Source organism: Crotalus tigris, unplaced genomic scaffold (genome assembly GCF_016545835.1).
Source record: "Crotalus tigris isolate CLP2741 ecotype Arizona unplaced genomic scaffold, ASM1654583v1 scf7180000018340.3345759, whole genome shotgun sequence".
Lineage (NCBI taxonomy): Eukaryota > Metazoa > Chordata > Lepidosauria > Squamata > Viperidae > Crotalus > Crotalus tigris.
Genome location: NW_024096953.1, coordinates 2,787,568 through 2,811,476, shown reverse-complemented (window position 1 = coordinate 2,811,476; position 23,909 = coordinate 2,787,568). Strand labels below are relative to the sequence as shown.

The following is a 23,909-nucleotide window of genomic DNA, read 5'->3' as shown; positions in this document are numbered from 1 at the left end:
GGGGAGAAAAGGTACAGATATCCCTCACTGGGGGCAAGGTCAAATGAATGACTTCTAGGTGTCCTGCAAGAGGATGGGAGCAACATCCAAGCAGCACATTACGGGCTAACCGAGCTATGAAGCCTGAGCAGGTCCAGTGTCTGTGGCCTGCCAGTTGCCTGGAGGTGGGGAATAAACCCCCCTGGGAATGGGAAGGAGGGGCTGACAGGATCCCCTCTCCTCTGCAACATTTCATGTCAATGCCACCATTTATTTATTTATTTATGAGACTTATATACCGCTTTAAGTGCAAGCACTCTCTAAGCGGTGTACACCAGTAAGCAATGTATATATATATTTACATTGCCCCCAACAATCTGGGTCCTCATTTTACCTACCCCGGAAGGATGGAAGGCTGAGTCAACCTTGAGCCGGTGAGATTTGAACCGCTGACCTGCTGAACACAGTCAGCTAAAGTGGCCTGCAGTACTGCACTCTAACTGCTGCGCCACCTCGGCTCATCATTTCAGTTCCTCCAAGGCTGAACGTCAGACATTGATGATTGGCAGACAAAGGGGGGCATGGGAAAAAATGGAAGGGGCAGCTATGCTGCAGAAGCACCCAGGTTTGGTTGCCACATTACAAAAAAGATGTTGAGACTTTGGAAAAAAAAGTGCAAAGAAGAGCAACTGAGATGATCCAAGGCCTGGAGACTATATGAAGAACGGCTGCAGGGCTTGGGTTTGGCTAGTCTAGAGAAAAAAAGGACTAGAGGTGACAGGATAGCAGTGTTCCAGTATTTGAGGGGCTGCCACAAAGAAGAGGGGGTCAATTTATTTTCCAAAGCACCAGAAGGCAGGACAAGAAACAACGGATGGAAACTTATCAAGGAAAGAAGCAACCTGGAATTAAGGAGAAACTTCCTAACAGGGAGGACAATCAACAGCTTGCCTTCAGAAATTGTGGGTGCTTCATCACTGGAGAGTTTTAAGAAAAGACCGGACAGCGATGTCTGAAATAGTAAGGGTCTCCTACTCGAGCAGGGGGTTGGACTAGAAGACCTCCAAGGTCCCTTCCAACTCTGTTCTGATTGATTGATCTTAACTCATTGATTGCAAGCAGGTATGCATGCACTTACGCACATTTTCACACCCAAGCCAAAAATCTCTCTTGACAACCTACGTTCAGCAGTTTGCAAGGCTTCATTCCTTGCTTCTGTTCAGCGGGAGGCCGTTCGGTGCTAGACTCCCTGGTTGCAGACAGAAATCTGTGTGTGTTTATGCTGGGACCCCACCCTGCTTGGGCTCACAGCCAGGAAAAGCTTCCCGTTATTTTTCTATGCACGTTGACAAGCTTCTTGTGTTCGCTCCGTAAGCAAAAGGCCCTCTTCCCATGCTCCGTGGCGGTGATCTCACAGCTGATGCCCAGAAAAGCAGACACCCTTCTGTGTAAACTCCAGCACACCTCAGCTGTCTGGGCACGCTACAACAGGGTTGTGTTGTTTGTGGCTGAGCTTGTGGTTAAAATCCTGCTGTGATTGTAGCATGTTCTATGACCAGGGCATGACACAAAACATGAAGACGGTTGATTTAGGGCAATGCATGGGATAGGAAACTCTGCCACTGTGTTTTCTCAACAAGGGACACAGTATTAGGTAACTCCAGCCCTTTGTGGGATCTCCGCAGGGGTAATAGCCCATCACAAACAGGACAAAGTTGATTTGGAAGGGCAAGCACCCCTAAGGGACCCCGTGTTTCACCCCTTTCCTTGACATCCTCAACCCTGTATTTCAATGTTTCTCAACCTTGGTCACTTTAAGACCTGTGGACTTCAACTCAAACGTCAAAGCTGGCTGGGGAATTCTGGGAGTTGAAGTCCACAGGTCTTAAAGTGACCGTGGTTGAGAAACACAGATTTTCATTAAAGGTTTCCCTTTGTCCATGACTTTTTCCCATATCCTTGACCCCCTCCCCCCCTTACTCCTTTCTCTTCTCCTTCTGACCTATCCCAGGGACATCCAGCTGGGGTGCCTATCCACCCCACACACACAAACACACACACCCGCCCAGCCTCCCGGCTGCGCCACTCAAACCCCCATCCATTCCTTCCTTGGCAATGTAGCTTTTGGCAAAGTCTCTCGTTTCCTTTGCAAGTTTGGGAGGAGAGACCAAGAGAGAGGAGGGAGCCGGGGTGGGGGGAAGGCCGGCCGGTGGAGCTCACTAGAGGCCCTCAAGCAGCCAGCTGGCCGGTCGGAAAGTCTGTTCCTCCCGGGAGAAGCAAGGAGAGAAAAACCCCAAAGGGAAACCAGGTAAGGGGGAATCTGTCCCCAAATCTGTGCATGTACAAAGAGGACCCCCGACACTGCTGGGGCTGGAGGTCCCTTTTCCTCTTGGGGGGGCTGCAGGAGGCCACCTTTCCCAGTTGGGGTTTTCTGGAGGTGTGGACTGCAGAGCCTATCATTCCCAGCTAGGCTGATCAGGAAAGATGGGAGCCTAGCTCAGCACAAGGCTGGTTTGGATTTTGCTGAGGCTGCATTGCTTCGGATAAGAGGGTCTTCTGGCAGGGGTGGGCAGGGGTCCCGGTCTTGTACACTCCCCCCCCACCTGAAAAAGGAGAAAGTTTGCTGATTGGTTTGCTGATCACAATGCATCTTGGAAGGGGATTAAGCAAGGAAAGTGAATGCAGGAGAAAAGGGGCTTCTGGCGTTTACTTTGTCCTTAAGTATGACTCCTCCAGGACCCTCTTCTCTCCCCCCCCCATATAAGAGATTCATATCTTACCCATTCTGGCCTTTCTTTCATCGGTTCCTTTATCTGCAGAACTTAAGGGCACCGCTTGATTTTTCCCCAATTTTTTTTAGCATTCTCACCTCCCTGCCAGGTAGGACTTGGGCAAGAGAGACTAAAGTAGACAGACCAAGAATGGTTGAAAGAAAACCACAGCTTCTTTCTTTCTTTCTTTCTTTCTTTCTTTTCTTTCTTTCTTTCTTTCTTTCTTTCTTTCTTTCTTTCTTTCTTTCTTTTTTTCTTTGTTTTTCTTCCTCCCTCCCTCTCTTTCTCCTTTCTTCCTTCCTTTTCTTTCCTTCCTCCCTCCCTCCCTCCCCTTCCTCCTTTCCTTTCTTCCCCCCTTCCTCTCTCTCTGTCTCTCTCTAATCTATCTATCTATCTATCTCAGCTGATTTGATTTGAATTCCATCACAGTGTTCCCCCCACCCCAGTCTTCCTCAGCTGCTATCGGGAAACACAGCCGGCTCGTCCCAGCCTGCTCCTGGCTTCTTGTGCCTTGAAACTCAGCACAGGAAATGCAGAAACATCCGAAGCGCCAGACGATGCCAAAGCTTGCAAGGAGGACATCACGTGTAGTTGGTCGGCGAAGGGGGGGGGGGAATCGAATATGCCAGGGAGCCCTGATTGGTCCTGATTGGCTGGAAGGCATTTTGGGAAGGGGGGGGTTGTGTGTCAAGGAATCCTCATTAGTTTCCTCTTCCTCTCCCATCAAACTTTTTGCAAATTTCAATGTTTGGGTTAATTTATGCCAGGAGAGGCACTGGTGGAAATCTGACCTGCCAGGAAAGCCTTTAAACTCCAATCTGGAGGAGGCGGAGATGCTCCCCTGTCCTTTTAAAGCAGTGGTTCTCAACCTTTCTAATGCCGTGACCCCATAATACAGTTCCCCATGTTGTGGTGACCCCCAAGTGGGTGTGGCCACCAATAAGAGGGAGTAGGACAGCTAGGGGAAAGGGGAAAAAAATGGCAGACAGCGTGGTTTGGCGACCCCCGTGAAATGGTCGTTCGACCCCAAATGGGGTCCCGACCCACAGGTGGAGAACCACTGCTTTAAAGGAAAAGCGGAACCCTGCTTTTCCTGATGAACTAATCAAAAACTCTCAAACACTGCCTGGTAGACAATTGATTTTTTTTTTTAACAGAAATCCATGCATTCAGACATGCAGAAACAGTGCTATTGTGCCCCCCCCCATACACACACACACTCACTCGCACTCACTTTCGCACACACAAACTTGTAACACATGCACACACACAAAACATACACAGGACACAAACCTGGCACCTGGATGTTAAACAATGCCCCCCCTCTCCCTCCCCTCCCTCCCTCTTCCACTTTCCAATAACAGCAGCCAGGGCTAATCCTAAGATTAGGGCTTGGATGCAAAAATGACACCCCCAGACATGCCGGGCTTGATCTAAAATTCTAAATGACCTTTACGGTCGGTGTCCAGCTTTGTGATTCCTCTGATTCTTCAGGTTTCAGGAACATGGAGCGGACGCTGTCCCGCTTTCTCTTCTTCCTGGCCCTGGCCAAAGAGGCGGCTCATTTGGAAGACAACAAGATCCCCAGCTTGTGTGCAGGGCAGCCGGGTCTCCCCGGGACCCCTGGAACTCACGGCCACCAGGGTTTGCCCGGCCGGGACGGTCGTGATGGACGAGATGGGGCTGCAGGCCTGCAGGGAGAGAAGGGCGAAATTGGCCATCCAGGTAAGAAAAGGGACGGGAAATCAGTTGGCTTTTCTGCTGGGATCAAATCGTTTAAGGATTCTGGAGCAGGCTGGGCTGCATAAATTTATAAATTTGTTTGTTTTTTTCCAAATCGGGCTGTTGTCTCAGCAATGCCCAGTGCTGGGGACTCCCAATTTAAGGGTAGAAATCGGTGAGAAAAGATGTTATTCATAAGCCCCGCATCTCCTGAGGGAATGCCTCTGCACCCAAGGGCTGGGGAGAAAAAAATAAGAACAGAAATGTAATGACAGGTTTCCAATATAGGAAAGAGGTTTCAAATGAGCGCGGGACATGCATCAAATCCACATGCATAGATCCAGAAAAAAAGACGTTATGTGTGTCCCAGGCAAAGGAAGTGAAAACAAACAAAGGAAGAGAAGGACAAATGCAAATCATTAAAAAAAAAATCAATAGTGTGTAATAGGTAGATAATTGCATTGGCAAACACCACTAGGTGGAGAGGGGTCTATGCATCAGGACGGAGAGGGGGTGAATGCACAACTGAAGAACCCCCCCTTTTTTTTATAAAGAGGTGAGGCTTTAGAGAGTGGTCTTGACTTTTTTGACCCCTGTGGATGAACCTCATTTGGATAGTACAGACTCAGGTTAAATACGTGCTGCAATTGTTATTCCACCTTCATAGTCCTTCTTTCCTCCCTCCCTTCCTCTCATTTCCATCTCCCTCCATCCATCCTTCCTTCCTTCCCCTCATTTCCATCTCCTCCCTCCCTCCTTCCTTCCTTCTTTCCTTCCTTCCTTCCTCATTTCCATTTCCTTCCTTCCTTTCCTTCCTCTCATTCACATTTCCTTCCTTCCTTCTTCTCATTCCCATTTCCCTTCTTCCTTCCTTCCCCTCATTTCCATCTCCTCCCTCCCTTCCTTCCTTCCTCTCATTCCCATCTCCTTCCTTCCTTCTTTCTTTCCTTCCTTCTTCTCATTCCCATTTCCTCCCTTCCTTCCTTTCCTTCCTTCCCTCTCATTCCCATCTCCTTCCTTCCTTCCTTCCTTCCTTCCTTCCTTCCTTCCTTCCTTCCTTCCTTCTCCTACGTTTAATCCAACCTCTCAAGAGCCACATACTCCTGCTCCGTCCTCCATTCTTGCTCTCACCTTCACTCTGCTTTTACTTTTTCTCCCAAAAGGACTGACAGGCCCCCGAGGGGAGCCAGGCAGCCCTGGCACCAACGGGCTCCTGGGAGAGAAGGGGGCCCAGGGGGAGTGTGCAGTTGCACCCCGTTCGGCCTTCAGCGCCAAGCGCTCCGAGTCCCGCAGCCCCCCTCTGCCCGACGAGCCCATCGTCTTTGACATCGTCCTGATTAATGAGCAAGGCCACTACAATGGCAACACCGGCAAGTTCCTCTGCGAAATCCCGGGGCTCTACTACTTCGCCGTGCATGCCACCGTCTACCGGATGAGCCTCCAGTTTGACATCATGAAGAACGGCAAGTCGGTTGCTTCCTTCTTCCAATTTTACGGCAACTGGCCCAAGCCGACGTCCCTGTCCGGAGGCAGCCTGGTGCGGCTGGAGCCGGAGGATGAGGTCTGGGTGCAGGTGGCGGTGGGCGAGTACACCGGCTTCTACTCCAGCGTGAAAACTGACAGCATCTTCACAGGGTTCCTTGTGTACTCCTACTGGCAAAACTCCCCCGTCTTTGCTTGAGAAGCAGCCCAGGAAAAGCTGGCATCCTGACATCTCACATCATGCCCTGATTTGCATCAACAGCCCCGGGTCCCTTCCTGGCCTGCGGGTGCAACACCCTTTAGCTGACCCCATTGAGACCAGGAGATTCAGGGGGGACAGGTTTCCGTTAATTCCGGGTGCGCTGGGGCACCGCAGAGAAGCCAGCACTTTTCTCCTGCATCACCTTGATACAGATAGTCCTTGACTTACCACCAGTTGTGGGATTCAGCCAGTTTGCATCAGTTCAGTAGAACCGGTAGCTAAATTTTGCTGCATTCGGAGAACCGGCTGGTTTCCAGAAGTCCAGTCTAGGCCTCGGAGGACTGGAGGAGGCCTCCCAGGCCTAGAACAGCCCACCGGAAGTGCATGGATGCCACTTCCGGAAATCCGTTCTAGACCTGGAAAGCCCAGGCCTGCATCAAATAAGAGAACCGGTTGTTTAGATATTTGAATTCCACCACTGCTTACCACCAACATTTCCATTGCTAAGCAAAGCGGTTGTTAAGTGGCTCCATTTTACAGCCATTTGTATCACCGTTGCTTAGCAATCACCGCAGGCCTAAATGGTTCACGCAAATCGGGCTTCTCCCGTTTTACTTTGTTAGAAGCTGCCTAGCAAGGTGATCGGGTGTCCCTGGGATGCTGTGACTGTTGCACATACATGCCAGTTGTAAGTCCCTTTCTTTGGTGCCGTTGTAACCATCGCTAGGCAAATGGTTGTAAGTCGAGGGCTCTCTTGTAAAGGAAGGGAGCTCCATCCCACCTCTTTCTTCCCTGACCTCAGAAGTCCTCCGAAGGGTGGAGCTGATGCTTTCAGCCCATTCTTCGGCTTTCTCCATTAAAAGCAAAAGAGGTTTAATTTCCAAGCCCTCTTTGGCCAGGTGGCCCCTTTCTGATTTCAGAGGTTTTATGGGGAGGAGTGCAGGAACGGAAATCCTCACGACAATGATGGAAATCATGGCCACCGAACAGTGCTGTGCCATCTGAACTCCAGGGGCACAAATGGCCTTCTTAAAAAAGCTTCGGTTGTGGCCTTCTCAAAAGGTGACCGGGAGAAAAAGTATAGAAGATGTGAAATAGGTGGTGATGATGATAATGATGTGTTATCCACTCAGTTGTGTTCAACTCTTGGTAATTCGATGGGCCAAGATTCTCCACATCTTATCTGGTATTAAATATACTGAATTATGTTGCATTTCCATTTAATTGAAAACATCGATGTGAAATGAAAAAGCCAGCCAGAAGATTCTTTTCGTCTTGGCTCTTCACACGTGTTTTGGAATGTAGTCTCCAGAATGTGATTCAAAGAATTTGGCTGCTGGTCTTGACCAAGGTGCAGTCCTGCTTTAAATCAAAGCTGTATTCATAAAAGACACTTAACCAAGCCTACATGGCACCCAAGCCTTGGCTGGGCTCTGCCTATCTGTGCCTCTCTAAGTCTATTGGGCCAACTCAGTCTGGCTAGTTCACAGTTCCATGTTTTGCACTACCCCCAAAAGGGATTAATTCCCTACTCACATCAGCCACTGGGGAAGAGGGGGCCTGTTCCCACCTTCTTCTCTCAGTGGGGTCTTGCAATGACGAGAGTTGACCATTTTCCCCTCCCTCCAAGATGAAATAAGAGAAACTTATTTCAACCCTCCCCAAAGAGAGAAAGGTTAGCAAGCTCCCCAAGTCACTTTTGGTACCCAGAAGATGAACTGGTCATCATTATCTTGGGTTGGTCTGCATCTTCTGATAGCTACAAAATAAGGGCTGGTTCAGATATTAAGTCAAAGTTTGCTTCAACTTCCCTTCTCCAGAATAAATGCTGGCTGGGAATTCTGGGAATTGAAGTCCCCTTGTATTAAAGTTGCCAAGATTGAGAAACACTTGAGTGGCTATCAAACTGACTAGCCATCCCATAAGCATCCAATGCAAGCCAATACAGTATAAAATCACAGGCTTCGTGATGTCATCATCCTAACATTATGCAATCTGTCACGATGGGTCGGACACGACTTCGCAATTAACAACAACAAACTTCATGATGTCCCTTGTCTTCTCCTGCGAAAACTCAGCCTTTAGCAGCAGCCCTTGCAGAGGGTCCATCCTTGCAGTGGGTTCATCCTTGCAGTGGTCGAGTTGCAAGAGAACTTTGAAGAAAATGTGGTATATTCTAGCATAATTTGAAGAAATTGTTCAGAAGGGGGGCCCTGCCCTCATGAATTGAGGTTTGCTGTAACCGAGCATGAAAGGTTCTGTCCACTAGGGGGCACCCTGAGCTCAGAGTTGCATTTGATGGCCAAGTTTAACTTCATAATTAACCTGGTTTGTAAGTTTTGTACTCTACATTTTTTTTTCTGTGAAGAGATTTGGTCCATTTGGTTACATTTTCTCCATGCAATAAATGTTTCTGTGCATATCTTTCCCCTTCCTATCATTCTCCACTCGTCCCACCTCTCAAATTTCTTAAAATATAAAGATTTGGAGTACTTTTAACTGTCCGAAAGAAGAGGGGAGAAAGTGACAGCAACTGGTGCAACCTTTTGGCAGCTGGAGGGCGAAGGCCGTTCAATGAATTGAGTGATGTAGCAAAGTGAGCTGAACCCCCGTTTTAAAACAAAAATGGGGATCCAGAAAAACCACGTAAAATCCAAGCCATACACTTCATCGAGTCAATAGCTCCCTTTGTACTGTCAGTAAAGCTCAGATGGTGTTCACCTTGTCTAATCTCGGTTACTTCTGCACGTGTGATTTATACGCTGTGCAAAATTGGCCCCTTGGGCTGTTTTATGGTTCAAGATTTTGCACAAGTGCAGAACGCGAGTGATTCAATCGCCCCCTGAAGGGCGTGTTAGAAAAACAGCATCATCAAAGTCTCCGGCATTTTGCATGGCTGATGGTTGAGTAGTTTTGGTATGAAAATGAATTATTTCTGCGTGATGAAAGATTCTGGCTCTCTGGCCAGGTATGGAGCAGAGCAAGTGGCCTCTGAGGGTGGAGCTTAAAGCAGATTGGGGTGGGGCCAAGGATGGCAACCAATGAAATCGCTCAACTCCAGAGATGTGGAGCCAGAGGTTCAGAAAGGGTCTAAGCGATGGTCTGCAACTGTTTCTGCTCAGTATACTACATTTCACATCACTGGAAATTCTAGGGGGTTGGTGGGGATTTAACCAGCTGCAAAGAACATTTCTAAAAGGCTAAACAAGAGTCCTAGAGTGGAATTTGTTAACCTTAGCATCTTTAAGACATGTGGTCTTCAACTCCCAGAATTCCCCAGCCAGCTATGCTGGCTGGGGAATTCTGGGAGTCGAAATCCACACGTCTTAAAATTGCTAAGGTTGAGAAGCATTGGTCTATAGCCAAAGGTTTAGCAGCTCTGGACTGCACAAGGAATGTTTGCAGTCTTCACAAGTTTGCAGAATGTTCGCAGTCTTCACCTTTCTTTGTGCAATCTCTACACCTTTTCAGGGGGACAATGCTGGGGACAATCCCTGCTCAGACTTTCCTCTGAAATTCCAGGATCAGCCTTCTTTTCCTGTCCAGACTAAGATTTTTCAGTGTGAGAACTTCAGTAATTCCAAAGTGAGAAGGGGGAGAGTGATAGAGAAAGGTCCTTTATTTTTAGCATGCGTTTTGCCTTCTTACCAAAAATAGATCTCCTCCGGGCTACTTTTCTAAATCCTTCTGGAGCTTTCCCAGATGTTTGCTGAAGTTTCCCAGTGTTGGCTCAAGGGATGGAGTCTTCAAACTTGAGGGCCACATCTGGAGGTTTTCAGGGGGCTGGGAGGGAAACCTCACCACTCCCACCAAAGTCTGGTACCACGTTAAGTGTGTCGTATGGCCAAGCCAAGCTGTCCCATTCATTTTCAAGGCAGGTTGCTGCAACTCCCAGTGGTGAATTCATTTCGCTCTGGACCTCCAGGAAGCTGGCTGAGCTGACACACCTACAGCAGGGTTTCAGAAGCTGGGAGGTGGTGGCATTCTGGGTCCATCTGGGTCTGAGTATGTCTAATAAAACGAACAGAAGGTCTAAGAGTGACATGATAGCAGAGTTCCAATATTTGAAGGACTGCCCAAAGAAGAGGGGGTCAACTTATTTTCCAAAGCACTCTTCTGAAGGCAAGACAAGAAACAGTGGATGTAAAATATCAAGGAGAGATCCAAGCTAGAAAGGAGAAATTTCCTGACAGGGAGAACAATTAATCAATGGAGCGGCTTGCCTCCAGAAGCTGTGGGTGCTCCAACACTGGAAGTTTTTAAGAGACTGGACAGCCATTTGCCTGGAATGGTAGAGGGTTTCCTGCTTTAGCAGGGGGTTGGACTGGAAGACCTCCAAGGTCCCAACTCTGTTTCTGTTTGGTATCCTGGTTTAGCAGGAATGATCTCCTTGTTGAAGAAAAGCGCCCCGCGGGGTCAATGCTGATGAAAGGCCTCTATCCCAAATGACATAGGAGTTGCGTAGCTGAGCCAAGAGCGTTTTCAGCATTGCAACAAAGGAAGGCTATGTCTTGTGTCTTGGAGCTTTGCAGAGTCCATCTCACATCTCACTATAAGCATACACACACACACACACGCACACACACTAACCACCCCATTTAATTCTCTACAACATCTCCCCCCTCCATTCCAAACACCCTCTCCTTGGCCGACCATATCAAGAACAGAAGCAACCAGGATCTAAAACCTGTTAACACATGGAACCATACTGAAGATCCTGCCAATCACAATCAATAACCCTCAAGCTGTAGAACGGCCTGAAAAGCAAATTAGAAGAAGCCAAATTGATATGAACAGTTCTGTTTGGGGCCAGGAAGATCTGACCTGTTCTCCAATTCTTGGAGTGTCTGAATTTTTTTTGTGTCCAGTCAAAGACACGGGTCTGTATTTCAACACCTGAAAAAGTTGATGGCTTCAACACACACATGAAGTCTGCTGGTTTGGCTTTGCAAAACAAAAAACAACCATTATCTCTTTGCTGCAAGCCTTGTGGTTCAGTTGCTTTCTCCTGAGGAAAGTTTTATTAGCTTATTCCCTTGCTCTGAGCTTGGAGGGATCCCCCCTCATTTAGAGATTAGAAGATAAGATGCCCCAAAGCAGGAAAGGGTTCAGCTTGGCATCTGCTGCTTGAATTGCTAACAGACCAATGGAGCTGCAAGCACCTCCTTCCTCATTAAAGTAGCCACCTGCTCTTGTCTCTGTCATCCTCCCTCAACGGCTGGGTCTCTGATTTTGCCAAACAAAGAGAGCAGGTTTGGGGTGGGGGGAAAAGAATGACTTAGGGGGATAAATTAAGTGGGTACACAGGGAGACAAATGGAACAAGATCCCCAGCTCAGCTCTCTATTAAATGGGACTCTTACTTTTGGGGGGGGGGGAAACGAACCAAAGGCATGGAATTCAACTTTGGAACAGAACTTTGGGCGAAATGTGCGATTTTCCATCTCTGCCATCAGGGATGTCCTGCAGGGATGGGGGACAAAACATCAAGATGGCCACAATCATGTGATCTGAGTCCTCTCCCTTCCATTACATTGAAATTGGGGCAACGTTAGCTCCCGGTAGATAGGAAGCCAACAGACTGTCCCTTCTGAAAGCCTCCTTGGAAGTTCTCAAGAACATATTGAGAGCTCTGGCTACAAGATGGTAAAAGGTGGGTTTGAAACATTTATTATTACTCCTATAGTGTTACCTAGTTTTTACTAGGTAGTGACTAGGCAGGGCAAGGCAGCATTGGCTTTTGTTTACTCCTAATAAGTCTGCAAGACAGCCTGGGCTGGGAAATCAAAGTTGGAGCAAAGTCTCCCAAATTCCCTCAGGGAGTTCCAATATTTGAGCAAGGATTTCCGCCTGGATCTCTCTGATCCCATTCCCACAGGGGAACCCCTCTTTGTGTTGGTGTTGGGAGGCCCAGCTGCACATCTTCTCGTGTCCCAGAGGAAAATACGTATCTGGGGCAGCTTTGAAGGCTCTCAACTTTTCCTGTGGAAAACCAGCAAGGGAAAGCTCTGTTGTTAATTACTCTGCTCATAACAAATACAAATGTTGAATCGCTCATTTTCCTGGTCTGCTGAAACCATTCACAGTGGGTCTGCAAGAGAAGGACTTCATGAGAAACTGGAGGGAGTCAAGTTCTCACTCACCTTCCTGGTCCAGATTGTGCAGAAAACCCATTTTTATCCTTCAAGTATGTTCCACCGCTTGTTCTGAGGATGTTTAGCTATTTAATGGCTGCTTCGTGATCCAGAATTGAAAGTCCAGAACTTTTCCAAGAAAGCATCTACATGTCAGTATCCAGAACAGTGGTTCTCAACCTTCCTAATGCCGCGACCCTTTAATACAGTTCCTCATGTTGTGGTGACCCCCAACTCCCCATCCAGCTGGCCGGGGAGGGGGGGCAGGAAGGCGGCTCCGCCCAGCCTGGTTGGAGAAGCGCCATTCCTCTCCCTCTTTACTCTCTCTCTTTCTCTCTCCTCTCTTTCTTTCCTCTCTATTTCCTCTTTCTCTTTCCTCTTTTCCTGTTTCTTTCTTCTTTCCTTTCTTTCCTCTCTTCTCTTTCTTTCCTCTGTCCCTCTTTCCTCTTTCCTTTTTCTTTCCTCTTCCCCTTTTCTCTCTTTATCTCTTTCCTCTCTTTCTCTCTTGCCTCTTTCTCTCTCTTTCATCTCTCTCTTTCATCTCTCTCTCTTACGGAAGCAACATCGGGGGTCCCCGCCATTCCCGGCCTGGCCTCCACTGCATCCTCAGCCGAACAGGTGGGGAGGGAGAGGCAGCAGCTCCAGTGACAGCGGCGCATGGCTGCATCGTCGGGGGTCCTCGCCACCTCCGGCCCAGCCGCCGCCCCTGCCAGGACTCCACACTGCCCAGCCTCGCCCTCCGCCTATCAATGGAGCCGCGGTGGGGACTGGTGCCATGCAGCCCCTGCCAGACCCTCCACCAGCCCAGCTGCTCCCTCCAGGCACCCATCTTGTCCCAGTGCCCACCCGAGCCGCCTGGGGGGCAGCAGAAGGGGAAGAGGAAGAGGAGGGCAAGGAAGCCGCAGCCAGCACCGGGCCCCAGGAGGAGGCTCTCCTTTCCTACCATTGCTGCATCTCCTTCTTCCTTCCCGGCCAGCAGGCCAATGTTTGGGCTGGCTGGGGATCGCAGGGGCTGGTCTCCCTTGGACCGTGGCTTGCGGGAGGGCTGGCCCGCTCAGCAGAACCTCCAGCGGGCCGCTCCCAGCAGGGGTCCCAGGGCTTCCCCGGGCGGCTCCAAGGCCATGAGGCCCTGGCTGTGCTTCTCCCAGGGGGTGGGGCACCCGGGCACAGGGCCAATCAGGAGCCCTGCAGGAGGTAAGTCTGCCTGAGAGAGAGAGAAGGGAAGCGAAAGTGCCTCTCTCTCTCTCTCTGTGCAAATGGCGGAGGAGGCCATGCGGAGATGGATGTGGAGCGGTGTCTCGGTTCCTAAGACCATCGGAAATATGTGTTTTCCGATGGTCTTAGGCGACCCCTGTGAAAGGGTCGTTCGACCCCCAAAGGGGTCACAACCCACAGGTTGAAAACCGCTGATCTAGAGGAACCAAGCAATGAGTAAACAGCATGACTTAACAATAGAGTGGCTGGGAGAGAAAAATATTTAGTTTTCTCTGCAGAATATTAGCAATGACTTGGAGCAAGTGGGCAGCTGGTGAACATTCGGGCATTAAGTGACTTCATCTGTCATTTCTGCATGATAGCAACCAATGATTTACAAGCATCAGCAGAACAATGTTACTTCAGTCAACAGCATGGGTATCAACCCATTCATAGTTTTCCCCATTTTTTTCTCGCCAGTTCTCAAGGTTGATTCTTTGTTTCCTTCGTTCCTCAACTAGTCAGGATCTACTTATATCCAAGCAAATAGAAATTTTTCACCCTTCCTCACTCAATCTCAACATCATTGAGATGTTGGCAGACATGTCTTCATCTGTGGTCCTCTTCTGTGAAAGTCTGAAGGCGTTCTTTCTCTTCCTGAACCTTAGGCATGGAGAGGGCAGGGATGCCCAGCATAAGCAATGTCCATAAAAATGGGCAAAGCTTTCTTTGTACTGGAGTGGCCACCAACTTGATGACTTTGGCCACACTCTTTGGACACCATTTCAGTCTCTACTACGGCAAGACAGGACCAGAAAACAGAAGATCCAGTGAGAGCATCTTCAATGAGACTGTTTCCAAAGATTAGCCAAACCAGGGGAGTTTTGAGCATCTCATCCATTTGCAGGTAGCCAAGGAAGCACCCACACCGGTTATACACCATCAGAAGTGTTGCCCAGAAGCAACCTCCTTGTTTACAGCAAATGGGTTCACAATTGAGGGCCCAGCTCTGCTACATGAAGAGTAGCAGGGAAATCTGGGAGCCAAGCGGGGATTGTCACCTGACTACAAGACGTAGTCCAGGATAAGCAGAAGGCAAAAATGCAATGTTTTGTTGCATGCCTCTCAATGTTCTTGATCCAGTGCCAAATCAGATATGTTTGAGGATCATTTTACCATCTCTTGTTCCCACAAGTTTGAAAGGGTTATTTTAAAAAATGGTCAATTCTACTGGGACTAGAACATGTTCTACTCTCCACTATAAATAGACACAGATATAGAATGAGGAAGAGAAAGAGGAAAGTTTTTTCCGAAAAAAAGTATTTGAACTCATTTCCCCCCAAATGTAAATTTTTCCAAAAAGGGGCCTTCAGCTAGATGAGAAAAAAAAAAAGAATGTTTAGAGAACGGCTGCAGGAAAACGACCTTACGCTGCCCAGCACAAAGACAAGCTTCCTCCTCCAGATTTCCCTTGCTCTGGCCGGGTCACTCATGGGAATTTATGTAGATCCTGGATTGCGGATGCTGTGGAGGAAGAATTGCACGTATGAACCAACTGGGAGCTGCAGTGATACTGACTTCCATGGTACCAAATTGGCACCAAAATATTTTGCTGCTCAAATAGGGGACAAAATAGTCCCTCCCTACAGGGAGAGGGAGGGAGGGAGGGAGAGAGAGAGAGAGAGAGAGAGAGAGAGAGAGATACACAAGTCCATTGAAAGATGAGTCTGCAACCTTTGATTGATGGTTCACTGATCTCTGTCTGTCTCACACATCCCGCTAAGCCAGTGGTTCTCAACCTTTCTAATGCCACGACCCCATAATACAGTTCCCCATGTTGTGGTGACCCCCAACCACTTATACATCACCGGGTACCAGGGGCGTGGCCAAAGAAAAGGGGGAAAAAATGGCAGACAGCCTTGTTTGGCGACCCCCGTGAAATGGTCGTTCGACCCCAAATGGGGTCCCGACCCACAGGTTGAGAACCACTGCGCTAAGCTGAGTAGCCAGTAAATCTCCACTTGAGAAGAAAGGTGTAGGTAGCCCTCACCTTACAACCATAAGGGAGCCCAGGATTTCCATAAGTCATGACAGTCATTAATTTGAAGCAGCCACATGTCCAAACGCAATTTCAATTTCAAAAAAAAATTTTGGGGGGAGCAGTTGTTAACATTGTATTTCTATCGGCGGTTTTTTGTTGGAAAACACTTGAAAAAGCCAAAACCTGTCAAAAGAATGTAAATCACAATCATAGGATTGCAGAACATGGCAACCAGGTGAGCCAGTGGCCAAAATGCAGTCATGTGACCGCAGGAGTGTGCGTGAAACCATCGGGACTCTGGAACCAAGTCATAAGTAGCTTTTGAGGGGGTGTTGTAATTTTGAATGGTTGCTAAGGAACCGGTCGTAAGTTGAGGACTACCTGTACCTTTAGGGAATGGAAGAACGAAGGCACGGACCCACCAATTGAGATGTGATTCAACAAGTGATTACAGCAGAATGACAAATATAATTGGGGAATGTTCAGTTTCTTGGTTTAATGGCCATGATTTAGGGAACAGATTGCCTGACACTTCAGAGGCCAAGTGGTCTTAGGAGGCAAGAAGAAACCACCATGTACCATCCAAAGCTTTTCTCAGTTGGGGAGGGCATCATATTGCTTGGGTAGCCCCAACAGGGAGACTTAAGTAACAGAAAAAGAGATTTGGAAGGAACCTTGGAGGTCTTCTAGTCCAGAGATCCCCAACCTTTTGGGCACCAGGGACTGGTTCCACGCAGAGAGGTTTTTCCGCGGACTGGAGGGTGCATGGTTTCGTGTGCTGCCTGCATCTCGCAGATGGGGCTTTGTTTGTTTGTGCAGACTGGTTACTGGCATGTCGTGACCCGGTACCGGTCCACGGACCGGGGGTGGAGGACCCCTGTTCTAGTCCAACCCTTCGCTCAAGCAGAAGAATCTATACCAGAATCTATACAATTGTTGTCCAATCTCTTCTTAAAGACCTCTAATGACGGAGCACCCACAACTTCTGGAGGCAAATCGTTACCCTGATTAATTGTTCTCACCATCAGAAAATTTCTCCTTAGTTCTAAGTTGCTTCTCTCCTTGATTAGTTTCCAACTATGCCCCAAGACAGCCTCTATCTCCTGCCAAGGGTGTTCAACAGACCATGCTTTCTCTGGAAGAAAGCAAATGATTCTGTTGAAGATAAGCTGGGTCTGTTTGCAGTGGTCTTGTAATCATCCTCAGGAAATTTCCACAAAGCAGTTTAGGAGGTCATTAGCCAACCACATGGCTCTTTATGGAATATCAGTGAGGGCACACAGGCAAATTTTGAAAGGACAGACTGTTCTATCACAACTGTAAATTAGGGTTATCTTGGGTGTGTGTTGGATTACCTCAACAGATAGCTATGTCTCAAAAGTTCTTCTGATGTCCGGTTCAGATTCTTTTATTTAAGATGAAACGAGTCAGATATGTATTTTTTTTGCTTTTTTGCTTGTTTCATTTTGATGGCTGTAGATGGGGCTTCTCAGAGAAAATAAAGATGCTTAGGGAACAATGAAGAGGGGACAAAGACAGAAAAACTCCTTCATTTTACCATCAGGTTAAAGGGAGGAAACTGGGGAACAATACAACCCAGTTCAGCAAATGGCTTAAATTTTCATCTTCAATTTTTTTTCAATTCAGGCTAGCGATTTTAAGACCTTGCTGAAGGATACGCTCCATTATAACAGAAGAGACCGAGATTGCAACTCTTCTACCGCAAATGTTTCCACACCAGTTGAGTGTGTTTTTAGAAAGTTCACCAGCTTTTTCTTCACTTATCTTCACATCCCAGTCACCTTTTTCTGGTGGAGAGTTCCATAGTGACTCACTTGTCTTTGTTCTGCCATCTTGGCCAAATTTTGCAGAGACTTGCAACTAGACACCCCGGCCATAATATTCTGGTCTGGCTGGATTTCAGCTGTGCTTCCAAAGGGATTTCCCCTTCTAGAAGCAATTTTTGGAGTTTAACTCAGAGCAGCACCCACGATACAGAAAAAGGACTTTCCCTTTCAGTTTCAGATTAGGGATTAAATCCAGGAATGGGGAGGACCAACTGCAAAGCTTCATTCAGATGCTGGAACCTTTTGCAGAAAAGGATACTGACATTATAACCCCCCAAGAGCTACAGAAAACAAATTTCCTTTGATATGATCAAATTACCAAATAATTGAACTATAGCTGCCTTAATGTACTTTAGATTTGCCTTCCCTAGCTGTGTTTGATAAGCAGTGATTCATGGCATATTAAAGGAATCCAGTAGTTGGGATTTGCTCAACAAATCATAGCGTAAGCTCTCCAGAACCTCCCAAGCGATTTGCCAAGGCTGACCTTTCAACCTAGCTGGGATTCCCACGCCATTTCCCACCACGTTCTTTCTGCAACCTGTTGACCCGGAAAGCATAGAGAACTTCCCACATGTTCAGAAATTAAAAGGGACCCAGAGAATATTGTCTCTTGAAAAAAAAAAATTAAGAAAGAAAAAGAGTAGCAGGATATAGCTCTTTTTTTTTTTTAAATTGATCAAGTCGTTTACATAATGCGAAATTCACCCAAGCAACTAAATGGTCTCTCCAGAGAGGCAGTCAGATTGTGTGAACACAACAACGGCTCAGGAAGGGGACTGGAATGGGCAGCAGTATTGGACAAGGCACAGATCAGGAGCAAGCAGCAACCTCTTTACAAACAGAGCAGGCACTTCTGCTATTAAAACTATGCTTATCTTTTCCTCTCTCCAGCTCTCCCTCTAGGGCACTGTGGAATTACCTGCATGTGATAAAAAATTACAGACTGAATAACACCAGAAGGACGTTCTTCAGAGACGGGAGGAACAGACAAGGAAGAATATATTTTATTCTAACTTCTCTTAAATCCTCAAGTACAGATCAGGACGTGCAAAGCCTTAAGTCTTCAAAGGTAAAAACAGAGAACACTCTTTCTAGTCTGCAGATAAAAAGGACTGGATTAAACAACAAGGTACATCTCCCAACCTGCACCCAGGTAAATTCAGGAGGATGGTTTAGCATACCCTCCCCAGGCCTAGTAACCTTTAGAGAAGATAAACCTAAATCTTTCAGCTGTCCCAGGTGGGGCACTAGAAACCTTTAAAGCAGGGGTCCCCAAACATGGCAACTTTAAAGGCTTGTGGACTTCAACTCCCAGGCCAGCATGGCTGGTTGGGGAATTCTGGCAGTTGAAGTTCACAGGTCTTAAAAAATTGCCAAGTTTGGAGACCCTTACTTTAAACCATCACCTCTAATGGACTCCGGGATAGTGAAGGTCTGTTTAGAGCCTCTGTAATTTACAGGAAGCATTTACAAAAAGCATGGGTGTTATAAAAAGAACAGATCCCTCCTTGCATCTGGAAGCTTGCAGCCTATTTTATTTATGACGTTAACTCCAGTTATGTCTCTGGATCCAGCCTGCTGCTATTCACGGATTTTTCTTTTCTGACCTGAACAGAGCCTCCTCTGCATACACACCAGCACAGGCCTTCAGCACTGCCAGCATTAAGGCACTCAGTTTAGCAATTGGTCAATTCCCTCATTTTACCCCTCCAACTCCTAGAATCTTGCAGCCTTTCCCAAAATAAAAAGAACTCTCAGTTAGTTCTCTGCTAGAGTTAAGCACTGCTTTGACAATTTAATTCTAAGCTTTAAAATTAGATTAGAAAAACAAAACACAGAAGACTTTCAAGTAAAACAAAGTTAAAAACCAGCATAGACAATGGCTGGGGTTTTAATGTTTCCCCGGCTGTGGATGCAGATGAAAAATAAAACCGATTGCATCAATGAATAAAAATAGCTCCTCCTTTTGTTTTGAAAGAAGAGAACAAAATGTTGCAAGATTGGTCAAAGGACAGCAGAGGTCTAGGCTCTGATCCTCGCCCACCTGTAGCCAGGGAGACACAAACTGCAGCAAATTCTACTATATATAACATTCCTCTTGTAAACTGATGGTAAATCTTCTCAATAGAGATTTCTACCTTGAATTCGGATGGCACACACAATAGCCCTTAAAAACCTGCTGTTGAGAATGTTTACAGCTGACTTTGACATCCCAAACTAGCAGGATAGGAACTCTGGTTTTTCAATGCTGGAAAAATCTGATTTGTGCAAAGGGAAGTTTAGTGCCCTGAAGGCTTTGGACTGGAACTGCACAATCTCCAAAGACAGGTCAAACACCATCTCAAAGGAGAGCTGATAGGCATTACTCATGACGGACACTGAGCCCTGGGCCAGCCCGTTTTAGCAGCACCCAACTTTTCCAAGGGAGTCTCAGCCTTCTCAGCAAACCTTCTTGGAAAAAGAGACATTCTTAAAATCAGCAGGGTTTGGTAACAAACAAATATGCCACAGTCTCAAACACCTCCTCTGTGAAGGCTGCTGCAATTGAGCCTATTTGCATAGCTGGGATCCAGCCACTTTGCACTGCGGTTTCAACCAGGTTCCATTTAAAGGCTATCAATAATTCAGCCATTCCCAAAAAACGGAATAAAGTTCTTCGGGATTTCAGCCTCAAGATTTTTCTTTCCAATTTAAACATTAAAGAAAATAACTGATTCTACTAGGTGTGGGCACTTATCGCCTGCCCATTGGTACACTCAGGGCTGGCCTTCCAAGCAGTCCTGTGGATATTTAATGACTGCCTCTGAAAACAACAACATCTCTTCACCCAAGAGTCAAGCAAAGCACTGTAATCACAACTGCCTTCTTTCCTTGGAATTATCCTTACACGATTTACAACAGGGGCATCCCATCTTGGCAAATTGAAGACCTGTGGACTTCAACTCCCAGAATTCCCCAGCTAGCCATGCTTTCCACAGATCTTCATGTTACCAAAGTTGGACATCCCAATCTACAATGTCTCCTTAAAAGCCACAGCAATTCTGCTTTCCAGAATTAAATTATGACATCTAGAACATGTTCTAAAACCAGTTCAGACTAAGAATCATAAAAGCCTTTTCACTGGCCAAACCCATCAGTTTCACTTTTACCTTCCACTGCTGCTTATAAGAGCCATTTGCTAGCTAGCAGAGTGTAGTTGGTACTATTAGGTTCCCAAAATTATCCTCAAAAGAGGAAGGAAGAAGGGAATTTGAGTTGTGCAATAGAGTTGGAATGTACTATTTTGCATAGATAGATAATCTGTGAAAATTGCAAGCCCGTAGGTGGAATATGATCTTTCTTAATAAGCTAATCTATGAAGCATCTATGTGCTCTTCAATAAGAGCTAGAATCTAAGACAATAGTTGTACCTTGTGAAATTTTCCAATGCATGGCTGCATACTCTGGATAAAAAAACAGCCATTAGACTCTTTTAGTCTCGCATCTGAATATGGTGCATGATTTCACCACCACCTCTTACAACAGGAAAGTTTCCCAACCACCGGTATTTCTGTGATCAGCAATCAGGGTATGTTTCTTTTTTTTCCCCCCTTATGAAAGCAAGAAACCATAAAAACAGAAGTGCAAAGAAACAATTCATAGCATTTTTCAGGTTCCGCTAACTGCAATTACTGTCTCTGGAAATTAAAAAAAAAAGGGGGGGGTACTCAGTGTTGACACCAAGAGCCATTACCAGCTGTTACAGAGGTCCAAGGGCCAGAGACCTCTTGTGCTTTGGCAAAAAGCACGTGGGAAGGAGCTCAAGCTGCTTCTTCTGAAGCTCACAGGTAGACGTTGAGAGTCTGCAAGATCATCTGTCTGCACAGAGGGCAGTTCCGTTGGTAGATGGCCTGCTGCAGCAGGATCTCAGTGCATTCTTGGCACAGGCAAAGGTGACGGCAGGGCAGTAAAAGGACTGTCTTGGTTTGATCCTGGCAAATGACACATTTCTTCCGTTCTTCTTGTTCTTTAAGAAGCCGCCACGGGTCATTGTCTTCTTCCAAAGCATTTAGTTGCTCTTTTTTTGCTGTTTTGGTCTGGGATACACTTGGTCCTTCCCCCTGAGGCTGAAACTGTTGTGTGGCTGTTCCCAGATCATTGTCCATTCTGGTCTGGTCCCTGCTACCTCTTTGTCGGGGACGTATGATCACCGTTGGCCCTTGTCTTCGTGGATATGGTTCTTGTGGAGCCAGTCTCTGTCCCACAGCAGCTCCCCCTGCTCTTTCTTGGGGAGCTTCAAGCACCAGCTGCGGTTCTTGTTCTCCATGCTGGTTAGCTGCCCAGATGTTCCTGTTCCAACTGAGCACCTGAAGGCCCCAGTCTGCCAACCTATGCCAGGTCTGGGAGCTCAGCAGCATCTCCAGGGACAGGAGCATGATGTGATAAAGGCGTTGCATGTCTCTGAGCAAGCGATGGTAGGAAGGCATCGTGTTCAAATAGCCAGCCACTTGGTTTGCCAGGGTCCAAGTCAGCTGTGGGTTCAGGATAAAGATGCTGATGGCAAGTACCACAGAGACCAAAACCATGCCATACAGGTTGACAAAGAAGACGTTGATCAGCAGTTTGCTCACTGAGGCCAAGAGATCAACAGCCAGTTGACAGGGAGTCCACAGGAGAATGGCCGTAGCAATGGCACTGCTGGAGAGGCGTGCAAGGAAGGCAACCAGCAGGTCTGTGATCCTCAGAAAGGGGCCAACTATAGTATCCCACAGGGCCAGCCCTACTGCAAAAAGGTTCTGAGTTCCAATGAGGCAGATGTTGATTATGCTGTTCATGAAGTAAGCCACAAGGCTCATAGCTATGGCGCACACTTCACACATCTGTCTCAGAAGCGTCTGACCAGAGCCAATCAGGTTCCAGAAACCTCGGTGCACAATTTCTTTGCTCCTCAGGCCCAGGTGGGTGAAGAGGTGACCTAGCACTTTCAAACTCTCCATGCTGGAACAGAATCCTCTCAACAAGTTGACAACTGCGTGCACAGAGCCCAGAGTCAAGTAGTACAACGCCTCCAGGATGCATAGCACAAGGATCAAGATCCCATTCCAGAACTGGCTCAGACAGGCCACCGTGGCATTGGGCAGATTGTAAACAAAGGCGATAAGCCAGATCAAGGCTGAGAGGGTGGTGGAAACGAGGAAGAAGTTGATATCCAGCAGGATGACCAGCAGATCCAACACCATCCCCATGCCGTTGATCACCAGGAACACTAGATCCATAGCTGAGCTCTCGAAGAATCGGCCAAGACAAGAACCAGCTGAAGCCAACTGCACAGAGGGAGGGGGGCTTCGTAAAGGCAGCAGGAAGGAGAGGCGTGTGTGCGTTTTGCTCCCTAATTTTCTACATTAAAAGGGGGGGGGGAAATGCTTTGGCAACAAGGCAGAAAGTCCGGCAAAGTCTTTGCTCGCTGGGCATCAAGGGGCAAACGGGGCAGCCAATCCAAATTTGGGAGAAGCGCCGTTCATCGTAGTTAAGGCTCCCTTGGATGGACAATCAGACAATTCCTCTCCCCAAAGGGAAGCCCCTCTTGATTCTTTTCTGGAGCAGAGTCCTTGCCCCAAATCAAGGCAGTGGGGCTTGCAAATCACTAGGTCCCATCCAGGGAACCCTGGGCAAGAACCCCAATTGGGGGGGGGGATGCTTTTTCTCTCTCTTCTCCAGCCTCCCCTCGGGGGTCTTCCTGGCCCTTATGATTCAGGTCAGAGTCTGGGGCTCCTTTCGGGGAGGGGGGGGACAGGTCATGCCATGGGTCGAAACCAGGGGACCCTGCGAGGAAGGAGGGCCGCTAGGTGGGACAATGGGGGGGGGCGTCCCGAAAACACTGAGGCGGGGTCTAGGGTGGGGGAGGGGAGGGCCCACGGGAACTCCCTCCCCCCCTAGGGGGGCGGCCCCCCACGTCGTGAAGCGCGGAATCTCGGTCCCTCCGCGCGGAAGGCCGCAGCCTCGTCCTCGCCTCGCCAAGCGGGGCTGCCTCCGTGCCAACCGCGAGGGGCGCCAGCGACCACCGCCCCTTCAGGTACCTCGGCCGCCTCCCCACCAAGCGCTCTCCTCCCTTCTGCTGGGCGCCGCCATCTTGGGGGGAGCGGGCGCCCCGGCGGCCAATCAGCGAGGGCAAACGCGAGGGATGTTGAGTTTCCCTCTCGCCATTGGCCGCAGCGGCTGTTGTTTTCGCCCTTCCAGCGCCGCGATTGGTCCGTTTTGAAAGTCGCCTTCGGGCGGTTGACGTTGCTCCGAGCCGAGGGGGGAAGGAGGAGAGGGGCGTGGCTTCCCTAGAGGCGAGGCCTGGAGAAAGGCGGGAAGGAGTTGGTCACGGGATTTGAGGGACGGGGCGTTGCTCACTCTTTCCCCGCCTCCAAGGGGGCGGAGCTTTTTGCATCTTTGGGAGCCCAGAAATAACAGCAGAAATAATGCATTTTAAACATAGCGGTCGTTGTGAATCCTTTATTTATCTGGTGATACTTTATTCACCATCCATCAGGTCTTCTTCCAACCTTTCTTT

At 48.0% G+C, this 23,909-nt stretch overlaps 2 protein-coding genes across 2 annotated transcripts; one reads left to right on the top strand and one right to left on the bottom strand.

The window, feature by feature from the left end:
• Positions 1-1,970: 1,970 nt before the first annotated feature.
• C1QTNF5 (C1q and TNF related 5) lies at positions 1,971-6,487 on the top strand. Its single transcript, XM_039350625.1, has 3 exons — positions 1,971-2,287; positions 4,245-4,475; positions 5,636-6,487. The coding sequence occupies exons 2-3, from the start codon at positions 4,256-4,258 to the stop codon at positions 6,151-6,153; spliced, it is 738 nt and encodes a 245-aa protein (XP_039206559.1). The 5' UTR covers positions 1,971-2,287; positions 4,245-4,255; the 3' UTR covers positions 6,154-6,487.
• Positions 6,488-18,356: 11,869 nt separating this feature from the next.
• On the bottom strand, positions 18,357-23,562 carry RNF26 (ring finger protein 26). Its single transcript, XM_039350624.1, has one exon. It carries the CDS (start codon positions 22,627-22,629, stop codon positions 21,196-21,198), a length of 1,434 nt encoding a protein of 477 aa, XP_039206558.1. The 5' UTR covers positions 22,630-23,562; the 3' UTR covers positions 18,357-21,195.
• Between the last annotated feature and the right edge of the window lie 347 nt (positions 23,563-23,909).